General features: G+C 45.5%; 1 protein-coding gene across 24 annotated transcripts in view; it reads right to left on the minus strand.

The window, feature by feature from the left end:
• The window catches only part of KSR2 (kinase suppressor of ras 2), a 446,504-nt gene that overhangs the window by 240,174 nt on the left and 183,828 nt on the right, over positions 1 to 22,502 (minus strand). For all 24 annotated transcript variants that reach the window (XR_012019279.1, XM_072802706.1, XM_072802707.1 and 21 more), the window contains one exon: positions 4,479 to 4,992. Coding sequence is in view for 23 of the 24 variants with exons in the window: in XM_072802706.1 (XP_072658807.1) it covers positions 4,479 to 4,992 (514 nt within the window). In the remaining variant the exon portion in view is untranslated. The remainder of the gene's footprint in view (positions 1 to 4,478; positions 4,993 to 22,502) is intronic.

The raw sequence follows: 22,502 nt of genomic DNA on the forward strand, positions 1-22,502 counted from the left end.
AAACTGAATCCCTATCTTATACCATTCACAAAAATTAACTCAAAATGAATTGAAGACTTAAAAGATAAGTCCCAAAACTATAGCTCCTAGAAGAAAACAGGGGAAAGCTCCTTGATGACTCCTTTGGATATGTTACCAAAAGTACAAACAACAGAAGCAAAAATCAACAGACGGAATGATATCAAACTAAAAAGCTTCTGCATAGCAAAAGAAACAATCAAAAAACAAAAAAGCAATCTGTAGAATGGGAGAAAATATTTGCAAATCTGATGAGGCATTAATAACCAAATTATATAAAAAAACTCTTACAACTCAATAGCAAAAAATAATCATCATCATCTGATTTTTAAATAGGCAGAAAACCTGAATAGACATTCTTTCCAAAGAAAACATACAAATGCCCAACAGATAAACAAAAAGCTGCTCAACACCACTCCTCATTGATGACATGCAAATCAAAACCACAATGAGACATCACCTCACACCCATTAGAATGGCTATTATCAAAAAGACAAGAGATGACAAGTTCCGGTAGGGATGTGGAGAAAAGGGAACCATCATGCACCATTGGTGGGAATGTAAATTGGTGCAACCACTATGGAAAACAGTACAAAGGTTCATCAAAAAAAAATTAAAATAGAATTGCCATATGATTCAGCAATTCTATTTCTGGGTATATATCCAAAGGAGATGAAATTTCCATTTTGAAGAGATATTTGCAATCTCTGTTTATAGTAACATTATTCATAGTAGTCAAGACACGGAAGCAACCTACATGTCTATCGACAGATGAATGGATAAAGAAAATGTTACACACACACATACACACACACCCACACACACACGCACTGGAATATTATTTAGCTATAAAAAAGAAGGAAATCCTAACATTTGCAACTATATGGATAGACTTTGAGGGTCATTATGCTGAGTGAAATCAGTCAGACAGAGAAAGACACTACATGATCTCACTTGTATATGGAATCTAAAAACATCAAACATAGAAACAGAGTCAAATGTCATTGCCAGGGGTTGAGGGAAATGAGGATATGTTGGCCAAAGGATGAAAACTTCTAGTTACACAATGAATAAGTTTTGGGGATCTAATGTACAGCCTAGTGACTACAGTTAACAACCCTGTATTATATACTTGAAAGTTACTAAAAGAATAAATCTTAAATACGCACACCACAAAAAAACTATGTCATTGTAGTAATCATTTTACAACAATACCTCTGTGTGTTAAATCATCAGCTTGCACATCTTAAATGTACATAATATTATATGTCAGTAAAGCTAGAGAAAGCCCCCAAAGGTCAGCCCTTCCTTATAGAGCAAAGATCATGTGTCTACAGAGATGAGTTCTACCTTCTTTTAAGTTTCATGACACCTGGTGGTCAGCACAGGGAGGGATGAGGGAGATGCACCGCTGGGAGAAACCACAGCCTCAGACCATGAGTGACCATCATATGGGATCATGCCTTCCACCCTGAAGACCTTCCCAGTGCCTTATAAGGAAAAATCACTTTCGATAGCACGGCTTCTGATAGCACAAACTATAGCCTGTGGCACCAAACCCAGCCAGGCACCTATTTTTGCACAAGTAAAGTTTTATTGGAACATTCCCATGTCCATTTATTTACCTATTAACTCTGGCTGCTTCTGCTATAATGGCAGAGGTGCAGACTACATGGCCCGCAAAGCCTGAAATATTCACTATCTGGCCCTCTACAGAAAAAGTTTGTCAAGTATTGTAAATATATACAACATAAAGTTTACCATTTTAGCCATTTTTAAGGGTACAGTGTTGGTGGCATTAAGTACTTTCCCATATTGTACAACCATCATCACCACCCGTCTCCAGAACTTTTTCATTTCTGAAACAGAAACTCTGTGCCCAATAGACAGTCATCCCCATTTCCCCTCCCCCAGCCCCTGGCACCCACCCTTCTACTCTCTGTTTCTATGAATTTGCCTGTTTTGTGTATTTACACAATAGCTGTCCTTTTGTGACTGGCTTCTTCTACTTAGCATACTGTCTTTATGATTCATCCATGTTGAAGCATGTGTCAGAATTTCGTTTCTTTTGATGGCTAAATAATACTCCACTGGATACAGAGGCCACATACTGTTTATCCATTCACCCGCCGATAGACACTTGGGCTGTTTCCACTCTGGGGCTGCGGTGAATAGCGCTGCCTCCTGCCTAACTCTGGAGTCTCCTCCTGCATCACACACCTTGGTCCTGTAGCCACAGAGGCCTTCCATCACCTCCTGTCGATTCCTCAAATGTATCATGACCCCTTAACACCTCTTGGTGGGAAGACCTCCCACGCCCTCCACCTCCACCCCTTTTCCATCTTAACTGCTCCCTAGCCTTCAGCCTAAACATCACTTCTGGGAACTCTGTGTAACCAGACTCTCCCCAAGCCCCTCACTCACCTTCTTGCCAGCCCAAACTCGATCAGCTCCATCTGGTCATAAGCTCTGATGGTGCCCTGCACTGCATCTTTATAGCCTGTAACACTGTTTGTAATTACTGGACACAATTTTACAATATTCATGTGTGGTTATTTGATTAATGTCAGACTTCACAAGATCAAGGCTATGTCTTTTTTTGCTTCCCATCATACCCCCACCAACTAGCCCAGAGATGAGAATAAACCACATTTCATCAATTCTAAGACATACAAATTTTACATTTATCTCAGGATGCAACTTAACAATCAATGTATTAGATCCACCTGCATATGGTGATGAGAGCTCATAAGACACTGGCTCAAACAGTGAAGACCCTCACAGGCAGGGGCTACTCTGAAACCCCTGAGGGGTGATCGAGGGCAATAGAAGGGGTCAGGTGTGAGTCCCAGAGGATCCTGGGACCATGTTGCAAAAGTAACAGATGACAGCCACATCACGGCTTTCTATTGCTTGAGACAGGAGGAAGGGAGAAGGTCTGAGATTGGGGCAAGCCCCCTGACTCCCTCTGCATATCTGCTGAGACAGAGAGTCAGCCTGAGTCAAAGAGGAATGGGTACAGCTAAGGGGTGGGGGGTCTGAAAATCCCTGAGAGCCTTTGCAATATCACAAGAAGCCAAGTGAAGGTCAGGTGCAGCCAGCCAGTGCCTCTCCATTTTGTTTCCTACAGAAGCCTGGGCCAGACACTTTGTCTCTAGCTGGCCTCAGCCCCCACATGGGCCTTGGCGTGCAATGGAACTCTGTGCACTGATCCCCCACATCCTAGCTGCAAGGATCCCAGAGCAGAGATCCAGGACTCATATGTGACAGGTGCCAGACTTAGAAGCCTTATGGTATCTCCTAAAGATTATAAATTATCATTTTTCTGTTCTATACCTCAATGGCAATTTTGCTCAAGTGTAAATATTTAATACATCCTACCCACTTTCGTAAACCTGTTTATAGCCTTCCTTCCATTTTTAATATACTGAGAACCTCAAAACAATGTAAGGGACCCAGGCCACAGCCTGCCTCCGAGGGACCCTGCAGAGGGCTTCCCTGTCCATCCTGCTAGCCATTATGTAGCTACAGATACCACATCACCCTCTGCTGGCAGCAAGATCCACCCCCCAAAGCACAGCCATGTATATATTGCACCCACTTTGATGACTGTCTCCCCTGGGTGCCTACAGGTCCACCCTAAGCTTCTGTATGAAGTCCTTTGCTCTGATAGTCTAATTCTCCACTCTCTGACCCACCCCTGACCCCAAGCAGACCTGACCATGCCTTCTCTTTAGAAACATTGAGCATGTCCCACATACATGCTGCCCAGTACAGCAGCCACTTGCCCCCATGGGGCTACTGCACACTTAGAATGCAGGGAATCTGAATTGAGATGAGCTGTAGGTGTAAAATACACACTGGATCTCCAAGCCTTCATATGGGAAAAAGAATGCAAGACACTTCGGTGTTAATATTTTATATCAATTCTATGTTGCAGTGGTAATCTTTTGATATATTGGATTAAATGACACATATTATAAAGATATCACTTGTTCCTTTTTACTCTTTTTAAGAAAATATAAGGCTAGATATGCAGCTCACAGCCTATTTCTCCGGGCACCAACAGCTCCAGCTCCGCAGGAGCCAGTGAGCCTTCCCTGTCAAGGACCCAGATGGCAAATATTTTCGGCTTTGCGGGCCATCCCCATCTCAGCCAAGCAGCATGAAAAGCACGCATGGGACAACACGCACAGAAATGAACCTGGCTGTGTCAATAAATGCAGATCTGGCCACTAGGCGATGGTTTACCACCCCCTACGTGAGAGAATCCATAGTTATAAAAAGGATTGTTTCTGGGAAATGCTATTCATTTCCTCATGGGCCCTCCAGGAAAAGCCACCTTTCATTCCACTGAAGAGAGGAAATGCAAGTGCACAAGGGGTGGTCCTGAGGCCATGGGGCAGCCCCTGACGGCCCCGGGGTTCAGGAGCCCCAGGGCACCCACCAAACACACTTACTTGGGAGTGTGGACCTCATCTACACGGTGACCCAGCTGGAATTCGTGAGACTTGCTTCGATGCAGGGCAGTGAAACCTGGAATCAGGTGGATCAGCTTCCGGGAGGAGGGCGGTGGGGTCCCTGGGGGCTTCAGCTTGTTCTTCCTCCTCATGGGTGGTGTGCCAGGTGGGGTCACGGTGGTGACGATATTGGGGGTGCGTGGCGGGGTGCGGACCGCGTGCCGCTGCCGGGGCGACGGGGGCAGGGAGCGGTGGCCTGATTCCAGTGGTGGTGGCGGGCACAGACCCGGGTAGGCATCCACAGTTAGCCTGTCCATGTGAGTGTACACGGGGGCCCCGGGTGAGGGGCTGGCATGACAGTAGTGCTGGACACACTTGGTCTGGACCCTGGGGCTCTGGGAGAGGTGGGTGCGGATCCACGGGGTGGGCTCCGGGGGGCACACAGGGTTGTTCTCCTTCCCCGTTTCCGTGGTGGGCCACTGGATGGTCCAGTCTTGTTTGGAAAGGTTGCCTCCTGAGTTGGAACAAAGGAGCAGAGAGACAACAGATAAGCCATGAGAAAGCCTGGCCAGTTATACTGTACGCACCCTACCAATGCATGTTACAGTGAATGTACCTTATGGCCTGTGCACATCACATCCTATATATACCACACTGTGCATACATGCTACCCTTATGCCCCTTACAGCATACATGTCTTATAGCTCTGCATCTTACACCATATGCACATGACATCCTATACACACTGCACTGTGTGTGCACATTACACTGTGTGCTCACTATACTGCATACCCATTTACATAAATTCATCTCCCCTCAGCCCCTCCAAAAAGAGAATGAAATCCTTCTCCCCATAATCTTCATTCAACAGCCCTGCCCCCCTCTCTCCTGTGGCTGTGGAACCCACAATTCAAATGTCCAGGCAAGCAAAGGAGTTAATTCTCGCCTTTTGAGGTTCCAAGGGTCCTACTTCCAGCAATTTCAAGGTGATTTAAAGAATTTTCAAGGATAACTTTTCCCTTCCAAAGCAATTTTACTAGCTAGCCCCAAATGAGATACATGAATTCTGCAGAGGTCAAGTTCGTCCCCAGTCACTCCCTGCCCACTTATTCGGCCACTGCACACTTCTCCCAACTCTGCTCTTGCCATGAGCTCAGGAACACCTTCACCCAACACCTTCTGAATGTGCCAGGCACTATGCTTGAGAAAGGTATAATAGATCACACCCAGTCCAGGCTCCCTGGTACCCTAGACTTAAAAGTTCTGTGAAGGAAAGACACGACAGACAAGAAAAGACACCCATGAAAGGATTTCAGAGGAGGATGAGTGCCAAGTAGGGAGTTGGGGGTGGGGTGGGGACCAGAATAGATGTGATAAGAGAACTGGCAAGATATGATAAGAATTGGTGGATGGTCACCAAGCTGTGGGGCATGTCAGTCACAGACCGCTATGCAGCCATGAAAAACAATGAACTATTGAACACATAGTAACCTGGGTGACTTTCCAGAAAACTGTGCTGAGTAAAGAAAGCCAACCCCAGGTTCCATATTGGAAGATCCTATTCATGTTCCATTTTTGAAGTGACCATGTTTTAGAAGGGGAGGATAGATTGATGGTTGCTGGGGTTTAGGGATGGAGGACACAGGCAGGAGGCAGATGGGTGTGGCCATAAGAGGACAAAAGCAAGGGACATGTGCACTGCTGGAACTGTCTGCTGTCTTCACTGGGGTGGAGGATATGTGAACCTACCCAGTAATGAAATTGCATAGAAGTAAATACACACACACACACACACACACACACACACAAGTATAAGTAAAACTGTGGAAACCTGAACAAATCCAAAGGATCAGGAGGTTGCAACGAAGTCAATAATCTGGTTGCGATGCTGTACTACAGTTTCACCAAAAGTTACCAATTAGGAGAAATTGTGCAAATGGTATAAGGGATCTGTTATGGGCTGAGTGTTTGATTCCTTCCTAAATTCTGACGTTGAAATCCTAACCCCCAGGTGATGGTACTTGGAGGTGGGACCTTGGGGAGGTGACTGGGTTACGACGAGGTGGTACAGGTGGAGCCCTCGGGATGGGATTCGTGCTCTTACAAGGAGATGAAGACACAGGTGGTCCAAGGAAAGAAAGGCCATGTGAAACCTCAAAGGTGGTTGTCTAGAGGCCAGGAAGAAGATCCCCAACAAGAACCAAATCCACCAGTACCCTGATCTTGGACTTCCCCTCCAGAACTGGGAGAAGTAATGTCTGTTGGGTAAGCCCCATCCCCCAGTCTGTGGTATGTGTTACAGTAGCCTGAACAGACTGTAACAGAATCACTCTGCATTATTTCTTATGACTGGATATCAATGTATAATTAGGTCAATAAAAATTTCAAATGAAAAAATTAAAAATAAAAATGTTGGGGGTCGGGCTGACACTAAGGAAGTGACATGTAAGCTGGCATTGAGAACAAGAAGGGGATTGCCAAGAACCAAGGAAAGAGCATGGCAGGTGTGGGGTGAGGGGAGGACGATGTCAAAGGACAAAAGCACACAGGTAGGAAGGCCCCGGTTTAAGTTAAACCAAAAAAAAAAAAAATTAAAAATCCAATTGTGCATTAATTTTTTTTTACTCATTTGCCATATTGGAGGGGTAAATACCAATGTGGTCTCTGCACAAACTCCATGCTAAGAGATACAAAAGCATGAGGATCAAAGAAGACCAGGTAGGGGATCCCTGGGTGGCGCAGTGGTTTGGCGCCTGCCTTTGGCCCAGGGTGCGATCCTGGAGACCCGGGATCAAATCCCACGTCGGGCTCCCTGTGCATGGAGCCTGCTTCTCCCTCTGCCTCTGCCTCTGCCTCTGTCTCTGCCTCTCTGTCTCTCTCTCTCTCTCTCTCTCTGTATGACTATCATAAATAAATAAAAAAATTAAAAAAAAAAAAAAAAAAAAAAACAAAGAAGACCAGGTAGACAGACTCCAAACCCATCTAGGTTAGGGCAGGCACTTTCTTAGGTCCCTTTTTGGGGACCTTTTAGGGGTGCCTTCTCCAAAGCAGTAAGCCCAAGGCATGGTGATAATGAGATGAGTGGCCCAAGGAGAGCGTGAAAGGACAGGTGAGGGACAGACCACCAGGACCACAGGCCAAACTGCAGTGTGGATTTCATGCCACATTCAATCAGAAGCCAGTGAGAGTTTTGATAGAAAGCTCCTTTCTCAAAGATCCTGTTTGGACAAGGAGAGCCCGTGAAGGGTTTTGCAGTGTGCCAGGCAAGAGATGATGCTGGTCCCCGCGTGGGGAGTGGCAGCAAAGATGGAGAGAAGTAGTTGGGGAATCACTGCACGACAAAGCAGGACCTGGTGGAAGGGCCCTCCCATCACAGGCCAAAGAAGAGAAGAGGGGCAGAAACAAATTCCAGCTCATGGTCGACTAGCAATAAACATAATAATTACTATAAGGACCATAACAAGAGCTAATTTATAGAACATTTGACAGTTTGCAAAGTGCTTTCATGAACACTGACTCACTGCCCCATTTTTAATTAAAACTACTCATTTGGTTATTATATATTCATTATAGAAAAATTAGAAAATTCGGATAAGGAAAAAGGCAATGTAGCTCCACAGCCTAACCACCATCCCTATTAATGTTTGGCAGTGGAGCCTGCCAGATGGTTTTCTGTACATATTTTTTTAAGAAATGCCATAAGATCTTAATGATTTGTCATCTGCTTTCTTCACTTGTTATATTTGGACCGCTTTACATCTTATTTAATTTTTGTAACTGTGTGCAAAGGGCCATATTGATCTCTACTTTGTAAATAAGGACATAGATGTGCAGAGATGAAGATGGGCTCAAGGTCACACCGGATGAAGATGGGGGACTGGAGCTGGGATTCAAACCCAGGACCTGGGCCACCCCAACAACCATGCCCCAGGGGCATCTGAAACAGAGGGCTGGGACTTTATCAAGGATCCTGGGCCATCATAGATGAGCCAAATGGAAATAGAAACTGGAGTGAGGGCTCATTTCTGACACTGGTCTCCCTCTTCCCTTCTCCCAGACTTTGCCAGAACATTCTACCAAAGTCACCATCACTATGGTGGTGTGTAAATCTTCAAATTTAGAGTTACACATTGTGAATCCCATGACTAAGAGCCAGCTCTGGAGTCTTGTGACTTGGCCCTATGTCTGGCTACCCGCTTACTGGCTATGTGGCCTTAGGCACTTATCTGATCTGAGTCAGCTTTACCACCCGTGCAATGGGACAACAATAGGACCTGCCTCAGGGGAACAGTATGAAGATAAATGCAACAACACAACTGATGTGCTTACTTAGCCCAGCACCTGACACCTGCAGGAACTCCATGAATGTTAGCTATGCATATTGTGATTCTCAGCACTGAGGTTGAGATATGGCATTATCTCCCCTTTAAAGAGTGTGCACTTGTACTAAGAAGTGTACATGTAGCAGATGCTACCATCACCCTTGCACCTCCCAGAAGCTCATGCTCAGAGGGGCTGAAGAGCTCTGATTACTGGGAGCAGAGAAAATCAAGCCCAGGTCAGCTTCTCCATCACCCAGCAAACTTTGGATTGGTGTATTTGCTCAGGATATACAAACTCATCATCAAATAACCTAAATAAAACATGTTTAAGAGAGTAAATCTATTTTTTTAAGTTATCTTAATCATACACTGCAGTCCAAGGCCACAGAGAAGCACTATGGAGGTTATCGCTATGGCTCTCATCCCCACCCCTTGGGAACTGGAAAAAAATGTGGGATTTGTGACTCTGAGAGATCTGGCTTAAAACTCTGATTCTACCATTGATGAGATGTGTGACTTTGGGTAAGTTACTTGATCTCTCTGAGCCTCAGTTTGGGGATCTGTAAAATGAGAATAATCATGGCCCCCTTGGTTGGGGGGTACAATGAGGATTAAATGCATTCATTCACCTGAGTATTTCACAAATATCTGAATGCCTCTCATAGGCCAGGCACTGCTCTAGACACCAGGAGAGAACAATGAATACCAAAAAGACCAAGGCCCCCATCCTCACAGAGCATATGTCTTTAGTGCAGAAAAAGAGTAAAAGGGGAATGAACAAACAAGTGACATATATATTATCCATTATATGCCATTTAAAATGCATTGTCTATAATAGTCAGTGGTAGTAAGTGCCATGGAGGAAAAGAAAGTGGGCAGCACAGGTGCTGGCAGGCTACTTCAGTCAGACAAGGGTGAGGAGGTGACAGTGGACACAAGCAAATATCAGAGCCAGTGAGGGGTGAGCTAATGAGATCAAATGAGTCATGCCATCGGGATGCCTGGGTGTGGCTCAGTGGTTGAGCATCTGCCTTTGGCTCAGGGCGTGATCCTAGAGTCCCGGGATGGAGTCCCACATCAGGCTCCCCACAGGGGAACCTGCTTCTCCCTCTGCCTGTGTCTCTGCCTCTCTCTGTGTCTCTCATGAATAAATAAATAAAATTTTTTTTTTTAAAAATGAGTCACATAATTGGCACAGAGTCTGGATCACCACATTGCACAGACCGATGGGCAGATGATGGAGGGTAAGGAAGGCATCTATTCTGGATGCCCGGGACTCATCCACTTTGCTCCTCAGGAACTCGCTCCATGCCAGCCCCTGGGATTGGTTGTCCTTCCTCTGCCTGCAAGGTGCTTGCAGTCTGGCAGGAGGACTGACAAGGAAATCAGCATTCACTACAATTCCACTCCCGGGTGGAGACCCAAAGGAAGTGAACACAGGCACTCGAATGCTTGGATGTGACTGTTCCCAGCAGCAGCAGGCACAACAGGCAGGAGGTAGAAACAGCCCCAATGTCCACTGATCTGACAAATGGATAAACAAAATGTGGCATGTCCCTATAGTGGAATATTATTATCCTGTAAAAGGGAACGAAGTGCTGCCATGTGCTACAATTTGGATGAACCTCAAACATACTACATTCAGTCAAAGAAGCCACACCTGAAAAGCCACATTGTATAAGATCCCATTTGTGAAGTGTCCAGGACAGGCAAATCTAGAGACAGAATATGGATTCATGGCTGCCAGACACTGCGGGTGGAGGGGGGACAGGGAGCAGTTGTTTAATGTGTACATGGATTTCTTTGGGGGTGATAAAAACATTGGGGAACTTAACAGAGGCAGTGGTTACACCACATTGTGAATGCACGAAACGTCACAGAACTGTTCCCTTTAAAATGGCCATTGTTCTGTGAGCTTCACTTCGATGAAGGAAATAAGTTAAGTCCCCACCATGTGGAACAGGGTATCCGATGTCAGAGAAAGGGCAGGTGTGTGAGAGCAGAGGCGAGCAACCCGGCTCCTGGTGAAAGGGTAGGGAAAGGCGTCCTGGAGGAGGTGGTGCCTACACCCAGAGCTTGAGGTTGAAGGAGAACTCGCTAGGAGAGGAATGGAATCCAGAGTGGAGGGGGGAAGGGTAGAGATAGGACAACAGAGTCAAGGCCAGAAGATGACCCAACATGATGAGTATGGAGGCCTACAAGTGGCTCAGGTGGCAGGGGCTACCTGGAGGGAGAAAGACATTCAAGCTGAGGCCAGAAAGAAGGACTAAGGAGGACCATCCAGGGACTTGCTCTCCTAAGAGCAGGGGGATATAGAGAGGGAGGGGTCAACTCAACTGGTCCCCTGCTGCTGGCCTCCCAAAGAGAGGTGGTCTCCCACAGAGCTTGGGTCTTCAAACCTGCAGGAGCCAAGGGTGCCTGGCCATAGGCCAGGGAACGGGCAAAGCCGAAGCTCTGTCTGCCACATCGTGCAGCTGTAAGCTCAAGGGTTGGGCCCCAGCCCTCTGGTCCTGCCAAGGGAGCACTTGGCACTGCCCCAACCATAAATGATTGCAGCCAAGTTCCTGCCTGGCCATACGGCCATATCCACAAGACTTGGGCCCCCAAACCCCTGTTCACTCCAAGGGCTGGCTCTCCCAACAGGCGAATGCTGAGAAGTGGTGTGGGTGTGGAGGCCAAGGATCTGCCCATGATATCATTGTTATACCCCAGCCCCTGGTCACACCAGGGCAGGGGCTCGTATGTCCCTAATCATGTGGCTTAAAAATCACATAGCCCATTGGGATCTCTTTGCCAGCAAGTCCTGCTGGAGTCCAGTATTCTGGCCCTGGCCCTTTTTGTGGTTAAAGCTGTTCCAGAGACCCTGGGGCATGGGTTTTTTTTTTTTTTTTAATTCCAGTATAATTAACCTACAGCATTATACCAGGCTCAGGTGTACAATATAGTGATTCAACACTCCCATATATCACCCAGCGCTCATCACAAGTGCCCTCCTCCATCCCCATCACCTATTTCCTCCATCCACTCACCCACCTCTCCTCTGGTAATCATCACTGTGTTCTCTATAATTGAAAGCCTGTTTCTGTCTGTCTCTATAGTTGAGAGCCTGTTTCTCTCTGTCTCTCTCTCATTCCCCTTGCTCATTTTTTGTTTGTTTGTTTCTTCAAGTCCACATATGAGGGAAATCATATGGTATTTTTCTTTCTCTGATTGATTTATTTCACTTAGCATTATACTCTCTAGCTCCAACCATGTTGTTGCAATTGGCAAGATTTCATTCTTTGTTATGGCTAATATTTTGTTATATATATATACACACACAAACACACACACACACACACACCCCACATCTTTATCCATTCATCACTCAATGGACACTTGGGCTGCTTGCCTATCTTGGGAATTGCAGACAGTGCTGCTATAAACATAGGGATGCATGTATCTCTCTGAACTAGTGCTTTTGTATTCTTTGGGTAAATATCCAGTAGTGCGATTGCTGGATCACAGGGTGGCTCTATTTTTTAACTTTTTGAGGAACCTCCATCCTATTTTCCACAGTGGTTGAACCAGTTTGCATTCCCACCAACAGTGCAAGAGGGTTCCTTTTTCTCAACATCCTTGCCAACACCTGTTATTTCTTACGGTTGTTGATTTAGCCATTCTGGCAGGTGTGAGGTGATAGTTTTGGTTTTCATTTCCCTGATAATAAGTGATGATAAGGATCTTCGCATGTGTAGGCATCTATTCTCGCTCAACAGGACCCACTGCGTGTAGGGAAGAGTCACGATCAGATGAGCATTGAGGAAAGTTGTATCTAGCCAGAGCATGGGAAAGGGATCAAATAGATCAAAGGTAGCAGCAAGATCAGCCTGAGGCCACTGAAAACATGTGAATGGGAGATGATGAGGACCTGGGGCAGGGTTGTGGCAGCAAAGATGGAGAGAAGTGCATTGACTGGGCACAAGTAGAGGAGGAAAAACCAAAACAAAAAAAAACAGCTAACATTTACTGAGAACTTACCATGCTCCTAACACTGTCGTATAATTTACATGTACAAAATTATAGAGCTACACAACAATCCTAGTACTAGGCAAACATCACTCTATTTTCTAGATGAGGTTAAATGACTTGTTCAAGACCACACAGCTGGGAGGAGGACAGCTGGGGCTGCAGTCCCCATCCTTAAGCCTGACACTAAACCAAGGTTGACCTTCTGACTCCCAGCCTGGGTCACATGGTGGCTTGTGGCACTGATCACAGTGATAGGAGACACAGGACAAGGAAACAGAGCACAAAGGAGGAGGTAAGCTTAGGGTCACATAGGCTGAGCCTGGGGCTCCTGCAGGACATCAAGCAGGAGATGCCCGGGATGCAGTAGAACCTCCCCTGCACCCCCTGCCTCTCCCCAGGAGTTCTGAGATCACTGCTTAGGAAGAAGTTATTTTTCCAGGCTGAGAAAATGGATCATGAGATTCTAAAAAGTCTATCCAAGAGTCAGGCTCAGCTTAGATTTTTTTTTTCTTTGACAAAGACATGATGTTCATCTCTGTCTCCTCTCCCATTGGATCCCTGAGTCTCCAAAGCAGACATCTGTCCCATGGCCCTAACTGACAGGTCAGGATGGGGAGGGAATGAGCACACCACCCACTGCCTGTCTCCCTCAGAAGGAAGAGAGACAGCTCCGTGTTTAGAAGACTTGCTTTCTGAACTGCAAGAGTAAGAATCAATTCTAAACAAACACCGAGCAAGGAAGCAGGAATTTTTATATGCACCGAACACCTGAACTTTGCAACATGAAGCTTAGTACTTAACTTGCTCTGACCTTGCCTCACTGTGACTTAGCTGCTCCAAATGTAGACTAAGAATCACAGTAGAGCTTCCCCCCTAGGATTGTCATGAAGATTAAATAAGACAATGCAAGTAGAGCAGTTGGCATAATTTCTGGCATCCAGCCACTGTAGTATAAATGTTCATGTAAAATGGAAGTAAAACATCTATTTCATATGATAATGGGGAGGATTAAATGGACTAGGGGTAGTGGAAGGGAGGTGGGCGGGGGGGGGGGTGACTGGGTGACAGGCACTGAGGGGGGCACTTGACAGGATGAGCACTCGGTGTTATACTATATGTTGGCAAATCGAACTCCAATAAAAAAAATATACCAAAAAAAATGAGATAAGCACATAAATCAACTTGCATTCAAGTGACTATATCCCTGACCTTGTCCTATAGAAAGCAAACCCATGAAGCAAAAGCCAATGAGTATTTATTACAGTTAAACTGTATCCATCAAAAAGACATGTTGCAGTCTGAACCCTCGGTATCCATGAGTGGGGCCTTATTTGCTAATAGGTTCTTTTTGGATGTAATCAAATTAAGATGATGGAACACTGGATTGCAGGGGACGGGGGAGGGGACAGCTAAATGCAATGATCAGTGTCCTTATAAGAAAAGGAGGACCCCAAAGGAAAGACCATATGAAGACAGAGGCAGATATCAAAGAGATGTAAATGCTAACAAGGAATGCCAAAGATTACCAGCAGCCCCCAGGAGCTAGGAGAGAGGCACAGGGCAGGCTCTCCCCCAGAGCCTCCTGAGGGAGCATGGTCTTGCCGGTATCTTGGCTTGAAACTTGGAGCCCCCAGAACTGTAAGAAAACACATTTCTGCTATTTAAAACCACTACTTTGTCGTGGCATTGTAGTAGCAGCCCTAGGAAATGAAGACACTCCTCAGCCAGGAGCCAAGGACACTTACTGACATGACTGACGGGTCATGACATAAAAGTTAACATTTGGAGGGCACCTGCCGGACTCAGGGGATTCAGCGCTCATCTTACCTGCCCTGCAAGATAGGTGTTATTGACCCATTTTATAAATGAGCTCTGGCTGAGTGATAGGACGTGGCTAATGTCCCATAGTAGGTAATAAATCTACACATTTCTCTTCCTTTTTTGCCACATGGCATTCTGCAATTGAGCTGGGACCTACTGCCCCACCTTTCTGAAGCCTACAAGTCCCTCCAAACACACACACACACCTGTACCAGGTTCAAGAAAGCACCACATTGCCCCAAGAACCCCTGCCCTAAAGTGGTTTTAAGTCTGAGAGATGAAAAGAGAGCAAGCACAGCTTTACCCCTGCCAAATTCCCCGCTCCATCAATTACTCTTCCTCTCCACCTCTACATTTCAAAATCAGAAGTTTGGGAATGAAGAAGCCAAGTGCCTCATTTCATTATCCAAATTGCCAGCTGCTCAATTGACAGGGATTCGGCTTCTCTCTGCTGAGGCTTCAGAAGTGCTTTCACTGATGGGCTGTATTATATCAACTCTTCTCCTCTCTCTTTTGATCCTCTTTTTAATAAAGTCTGAGGGAAAAGGGTAATTTTTCATTTTAAATAGGGAAGGTGTGGTACCAAGGTGCTCTGGGGGTTATTAATCGTGGCTCTTGCTATCTTGTCATCCGTTTCTGGAAAATCATTTTATTTCAAGTCTCGAAATGGGCGGGGAGAAGGGAATAGGTTTGAAGAAATGAAAGGTCTGAGGATTGATTAAAGACGTTTCAAGGTGTAGGGTTTTTCTTTTGACATTCTCCGATAAGGGACTAAGAGAAATAAAAGCCATTCTCAGGGGAGAAAATGATTTCAGAAAGTCTAGGCAAGTGTCTAACTTCTTTGTCCCTTCCCATTAAAATTTTATAAACAGGCAAACGGGTGACTTCGAACTTGTCTGAATTTCAGAGCCAGCATCAGAAGGCATAGATGCATTAGCTCTTCAGAGGCAGAGGGAAAAGTCTGCAATTCCAGCATCACCACTGCTTGTAATTTTCGGGACTATTTCAAAACCCTTGTTAGTTTAATCCTTACAACTTTCTAAGGAGAAACACAACTTTTAGATGGTGACTGAATATATTAGATTGAAGTCATTGGGGGAACAACAAAATAAGTTTTTTACTTTCAACTTCCTAAGTTTGCATCAAGAAATGAAACTTTTAGATGTTGGTTGAAACGTTCCGCTGGAGTCATTGGTAAAAGAAGAAAAGTAACAGTAACAATTATTATTACCACTAATGACTATTTATTGAGCACTTTGTGTCAGTTAGTGTCCTAAGTATTTTAGATGCATAACTTCACATTATCCTCATAAGACCCAGGGAAGAAAATGTTGTTCTTGTCTCCATTTTGCAGTGGAGAAAGTGGAAGATTATCAGAGAAACTGAGTTGCCCAAGATCACACAGCTAGTAAGTGGTAGATTGGGGTCTCCAGTCCAGGTCTGTATCCCTCACCATCATGACTTTCCAGGGAGCCTCCCGACACCCTCCAGAAATGAGAAAACCATCCAGAAAGCCCTCAAAAGGCTAAATCATTTTACACAGACCTTCTAGATCAGCACCGGGAGCAATGCTGTCCAATTCTCCAAAAGTCAAATATGACACTCGTTTTAGCCACAATTTCTGAAAGAGTGAAACCTGAACCCCAGGAAGAATTTCAAGTTTCTAGTAGTACTTGCAAAAAAAAAGAAGCAAATAAGGACAAATGAAAAACACAGTTGCCAAAGCATTTCAACGCTGGCAAGAATCTTAATCTAAGACCTCATTAATGAGCTTGGCATCCGGCCAAGCCGTGGGTCCCGCTGGGCACTGCTCTCCCCAACCCTGGCGTCCCCAGGCAGAACCAAACAAATGCACCGACCCCGGTCTGTGGAGGTCATCTGGGAGAATGGATGGGGCAGGGAGCTTGGGCTCTGACCCAGTAATGCCTCTCAGGCTCTGTTCTATACAGCATTTGCAAGCTTATTACCCACCAAAAGATCCCGTGAGGTCAACCTCCAGTCACTAATTTCAGGGGAGCTTTCCTGTTCTAACAAAGTTCTTTAAAAAAACTGGAGTGCATGGGGCACCTGGGTGGCTCAGTGGTTGAGCATCTGCCTTTGGCTCAGGTTGTAAACCCGAGGTCCTGGGATTGAGTCCTGCACCGGGCTCCCCGCAGGGCCTGCTTCTCCCCCTGCCTATGTCTCTGCCTCTCTCTGTGTGTTTCTCATGAATAAATTAAAAATCATTTTTAAAAGTTTTTTGAAAAAAAAAAAGAAAACTAGGGTGCACTTCACATTAACCATTTTAAGGCACAGAATTCAGTGCCATTTGGTACATTCACAATGTTGCCTCTATGAATTCCAAAAATTTGTCATCACCCCAAAAGAGAATTCCATGCCCATGAAGCAGCCACTCCTCCTCCCCAGCCCCCCTTCTCCTGGCCCCGGACAACCACTAATTTTCTGTCTCTTTGGATTGACCTATTCTGGATATTTCATATAAATGGCATCATACAATACATGGCCGTGTGTGACTGGCTTCTTTCACTTCGCGTACTGTTTTCAAGGTTCATCAATGGTATCGCATATATAAGAACCTTACTCCTTTTTGTGGCTGAATCAGATTCCATCATAGGTCTATACCACATATCGTTTAGCTGATCATCAGCTGATGGTCATTTATTGGCTTTTGGCTATGATGAACAGTGCTGCCATGAACATTTGCATATAAGTTATTTGTCTGAACAACTGCTTTTCATTTCTTTGGGGGATATCCCCCCAGGAGTGGAATTGCTGGGTCCCGAGGCAGTTCTGTGTTTAACCTTCTGAGAAACCACTGAACTTTTCTACAGGAGCTACACCATTTTGCATTCCCACCAATAATGTGCAAGTGTTCTGTATCTACACATCCTAGCCAGCTCCTGTTATTTTTCTTTGATGATGATGATGATAATGATGACTGCCATCCCAATGGCATTTACCAAATCACTTATAATAATGGCCATAGCTGATGCTCACGAGTGCTTACTGGGGCCACATTCTTTCTCATCCTCATGTGCCTTATTACATTTAATTCTCTTTAACAACTCTGTGAGGTTAGTGAGGAAATCAGAGCTTGGAAAAGTTGAAACACTTGCCCAAGGCCAAGATCTAAACTCCAGCCATCCGATCCTAAAGCACGTTCTCTTGGCTGTCACATGACACACAGCACATCTGAATTAATCCTCACAGCCACCTAAGGGGAGCCATATTATCAGCCCCATTTTTCAGATGGAGAAACTGAGTCTCAGAGAAGAGCAGGGACTTTCCCAATACCCACCCATGTAAAAAGTTCCAGGTCTATCCCACTCCAAACCGCGTGGTGTTTTGCCTTCACTGTATAAATACTCTGACAATATTCAGTGTTTTTATTGTCAAGAACAATTCAAATTGTGACTGGGCTCCTTCCTGTCTCCAGAATGAAGAGAGCAACGGGGACCATCTGTTGGGCATTTTAAACTGAAAACAAGCTTTCCTGGTTAATATCACAGCTAGATTCTATATAGGGAATTCTGCAATAAAACACATCCCAGGGCAGCCCAGGGCTCAGCGGTTTAGCGCCACCTTCTGCCCAGGGCGTGATCCTAGCGACCCGGGATCAAGTCCCACGTTGGGCTTCCTGTGTGGAGCCTGCTTCTCCCTCTGCCTGTGTCTCTGCTTCTGTCTCTATGTGTCTCTCATGAATAAATAAATAAAATCTTAAAAAAAAAAAAACCACACACACATCCCAGAGAATCTTGTAGCTAGGGCAGTTGATACAGCAGTGAGCAGCAAATGCTGCAAGTGCTGACCGAAGCCCCAGTTCATACAAGTCCAGATTTATGGACACAAGGGTAGAGGTACTGTTCAGGGTGGCATCTTCAACACCCACATTGTTGATAGTAATGGGGTTTGACATTGGATGCCGCAGTCTTGTTGGAACCATGGTTCTGAACCTAGTGACCATCAGCATCACAAGGCAGCTGTAGGCAGCCCCACGTGGACGGCGAGCAGAGTAGACTGCACAGGGCACTAGACTAACATCAGGGTTCCCAGGATCCACGTGGCCTTGGGCATGGCCCTGGCCCCCTTACCACAATGCTGAGCGCTCATCACCATGAGTCATCACCTCTACTCTCCTCCCCTTTGTCCCCCCCTCCCCTTTCATGCCCTCACACCCTCCCCACTCAGTGGGATTATTTTGTCATACAATCAATTCTTGTTATTCGCAGTCATTACCTGCTGAAAAGATGCTGCAAACACTGAACACTCATCCCTCATGGAAATACAGGGTTAGGTTCCTACAGACCTATGTCATATTTTTTTTTAAAGATTGTATTTATTTATTTGAGAGAAACAGGCAGAGATAGAAAGAATGAGCACCAGCAAGGGGGAGAAGGAGAAGCAAGCTTCCTGCTGAGCAGGGAGCCTCGCGTGGGGCTCTATCCCAGAACACCGGGATCAGGACCTGAGCCAAAGGCAGACACTTCACCAACTGAGCCATCCAGGCACCTCACCTCTGTCACATTTTTGTCAACAGTTCCATATGTCATCCTGTTTTACGTGGGTTTTTGTTTAAAGGCACTTTGTTTAATATAGATAGTCGACTCATTAACAGCAAACTCATGGCCAACGCTCTACCACTTGTGATATGAAGCTGGAACTAAACTTATGTAACAATGTGTTTTTCTCCATAAGGCACATGGCAGCCTTCTTGTGCTCAGGACCTGGAGATAGCACCTCACCACCATGTTCAGGGGTCGTCTTGAACAGTAAATCACCAACCAAAACACACAAAAGCTGTGAAAAACACGGCCTAAATTCAAGACCACCAAATTCGTACTATGTTCGTACTATGAGAGCTTAAACAAGAAGCCCAAATGTCACCACGCTGGACCTCAGCTGAGGATGTAAGCATCAGATGACTCAAATATTTCACGACTCTGCACATGCAAGTATTGATGGGGGGGGGGGGGTACAAATACATTTTAGCAAGTAGGAGAATCTACAAATATGGAATTCATGAATGATGAAGACTGACTGGACTTATCATTTATTTGTTTCTCTTCCCTGCTAAAATACAAGGTCTCAGAAGGCAGGGGCCCAGCCTCTCTTACCACTGTGTTGCTCGGCACCAAGCACAGTTGTTTTTTTTATAACATATGTGTATATCAAATCATCACATGGTACACTTTAAACCTATACAATGTTATTTGTCAATTAAGAAATGAGGTGGGAAATGCCTTACCATAACCAAAATTCCATTCATGCCTGGGATTGTCCTGGGTGGATGAAGTCTTGAGAAATAAAGGTCTGGTGACCAAAGAAACCAGGTAGGAAGATGTCCTTATCTCAATCTTGTCTCCCTTTGCCTCTACATCCTCTGAGAAATAGCATGCCTTCCCTACCACTCCCCGCCTTCAGCTTCCCTGCAGAAGAACACGATGCCCCACCCATGGGCCTCTGAGGAAGGAGAAGGAGGCAGAGGCTGGGGAGGCCCATCTGGCCCCAATCAACTCTGAGGGGTATGGCAGGAGAGAGTCTACACCAGGAGAAGCCACATTTGAAAAGATGACCTCTGAGACTCTTCTCATTCCAGAACTCACCACCCTTTGAGTGACAGGCATGATATTAGTTTTCTAACCTCTTGTGTTGGCGAATTCATGAACACTGAAAGCAGCATTAGATCACCTCATGTGTTGCAAAGCACCTTATTTTTATCTCCAGACAACTGAAGTAGCTTTTCTCAATCCTTCTGTCTTCTCCCTCGCCATGTGGATTGAGCAGGACCAGCATCTGCCTTGCTCTCTCTCCCAATTTCCCTCTCCAGGGACAATGCTTGTGAAGGTTTGCAGCCCAGTGCAGCAGGAGGTCAATTTTTTTGAGGTTATACTCACAGTCTTGACCCAGAGGCAGAGAGAAATGCATATGCCTCCAGGAGAAAAGGTGTTGGGTAAACTTTTATTATCTTTCTTCACCCCTGTTAACAAAGGCAGACATCTCCATGGGCTTCTCCAAGACATCTAGGTTTAGCATTTCCTGAGATAACTCCTGGCCAAAGGACAACAGAACCCAGCTGGGTGTGAATCCCAGCTCCAGCACTCACTAGCTGTGTGACCTGAGGTATGCTGCTTGACCTCTCTGAGCTGCAGTTTGTACATCTACAACTGAATGATAAAAGTACCCACTTTGCAGGGTTGTTCTGAGAATTCATGAAAATGAAGTGCCTTGCAAACAGTCAGTCTGCCATCACTGTTACTATCATTGCTACTGTTAGCAGGAATTCTGTTCCCAGCAGCAGGCAGCTATGTCTATCCATCTTTGGGTTGGACACCTACTATGGACAAGGCACTTGGATGCACAAGATGGATAGCTTCTCCAGCCACACAATACTTACACACCCTGCAAACCACATTAATGAAGACTTCACAGGAAAATAAAGTGAGATTGCTCGTTAATAATTGCTCATTATATTGATTACATATTGAAGTGGTCTCTTTTTGGTAATACTGGGTTACATAAAACATATAAAATTTAATATCATTCCTCAAAAGGTTAAAGATAGAATTAGCCCATGATCCAGTGATTCCAGTCAAAGAATAGACCCATGAAAACAGAAAGCAGGGACTCAGACAGACATTTGTACACCTGTGTTCACGGCAGCATTCATCACAATACCTAAAAGACAGACACAACATTCATGAACATTGAACATTCTGCTAAGTGAAACCAGCCAGGAGCAAAAAGAATACCTATTGTTAATATTTTTCACTTCAATGTGGGATCCAGAGTAGCTAACTTCAGAAGCAGAAAGGAGGTTACCAGGGGCAGAGGTGGCTTCAGGGGTCAAGTTTCAATCTGAGATGATTGAAACGAGAGCTAGGGAGGGAGAATGCTGGTGATTATAAAACACTTAAATATAGAATGTACTTAAAGTCACCGAATGTACACTTAAAGTAGTAAATTTTCTGTTGTGTACATTTACCACAATAAGAAAAATAATGTCACTTGTTTCTTTGCATGTGTTTTTTTATTTTTTAAATATTTCTATTTATTTATTTGAGAGAGAGAGAACACAGAGGGAGAGGGAGAAGAAGACTCCCTGCTGAGCAGAGAGTCTGATGCAGGATTTGATCCCAGGACCCTGAGGTCACAACCTGAGCCGAAGGCAGATGCTTCACTGACTGAGCCACCCAGGCACCTCTCCATGTATGTTTTTTAATATGGTAACCAGAAAATGTTAAATTACAGACATGCCTTGCATTGTCTTCCCTTGAGATATACAATGTCCCACACGGGTCTAGGAGAGGAGGCGGGTGCTAAACACAGGAACACACTTTAGTCATTTAGCTATGACAGAACAGAAGGAGCTGAGGTTTGGGGAGAGGTGTCTAAGGAGTAATATTTGAGCTGGGGTCTGGCAGATGAGCAGGGGCAAAGCAGGCAAAGGAATAGGGCAATCATCCCAGGTGGGACCAGCAGGTGTGCCAGGATGGGACCCACTGGAGGAAATGAAAGGGGCCAGTAGGGCCAAGTGGGTGGGAACTGAGCTGGGGGAACTGGGCAGGGACCCCGGGCCAAGGTGGGGATCTGAGCATTTATCCAGAGGACAGTGCCATCTGTGCTCCCACAGCCCTGCTAACCAACATCAGGAGCCCACTGCACTTAAGTAGCAGATCCATGTCTGCAGTTTGACCATGAACTGCAGGAGGCCACATCCTGGCACCTTCCATCTCAGCCCCTGGCACAACACTGGCACCCGTAAATGTCTGCAAGCTTGATCTGGAAGAGACAAACACAAGTGGGTCCGTCCCCCTTGCACCTAACCATTCCCTGCACCCAGCCTGCCACTGGAACCCAAACACCATGTTGA

The sequence above is a fragment of the Canis lupus genome, chromosome 27, assembly GCF_048164855.1.
Source record: "Canis lupus baileyi chromosome 27, mCanLup2.hap1, whole genome shotgun sequence".
In the NCBI taxonomy this organism is placed as follows: domain Eukaryota; kingdom Metazoa; phylum Chordata; class Mammalia; order Carnivora; family Canidae; genus Canis; species Canis lupus.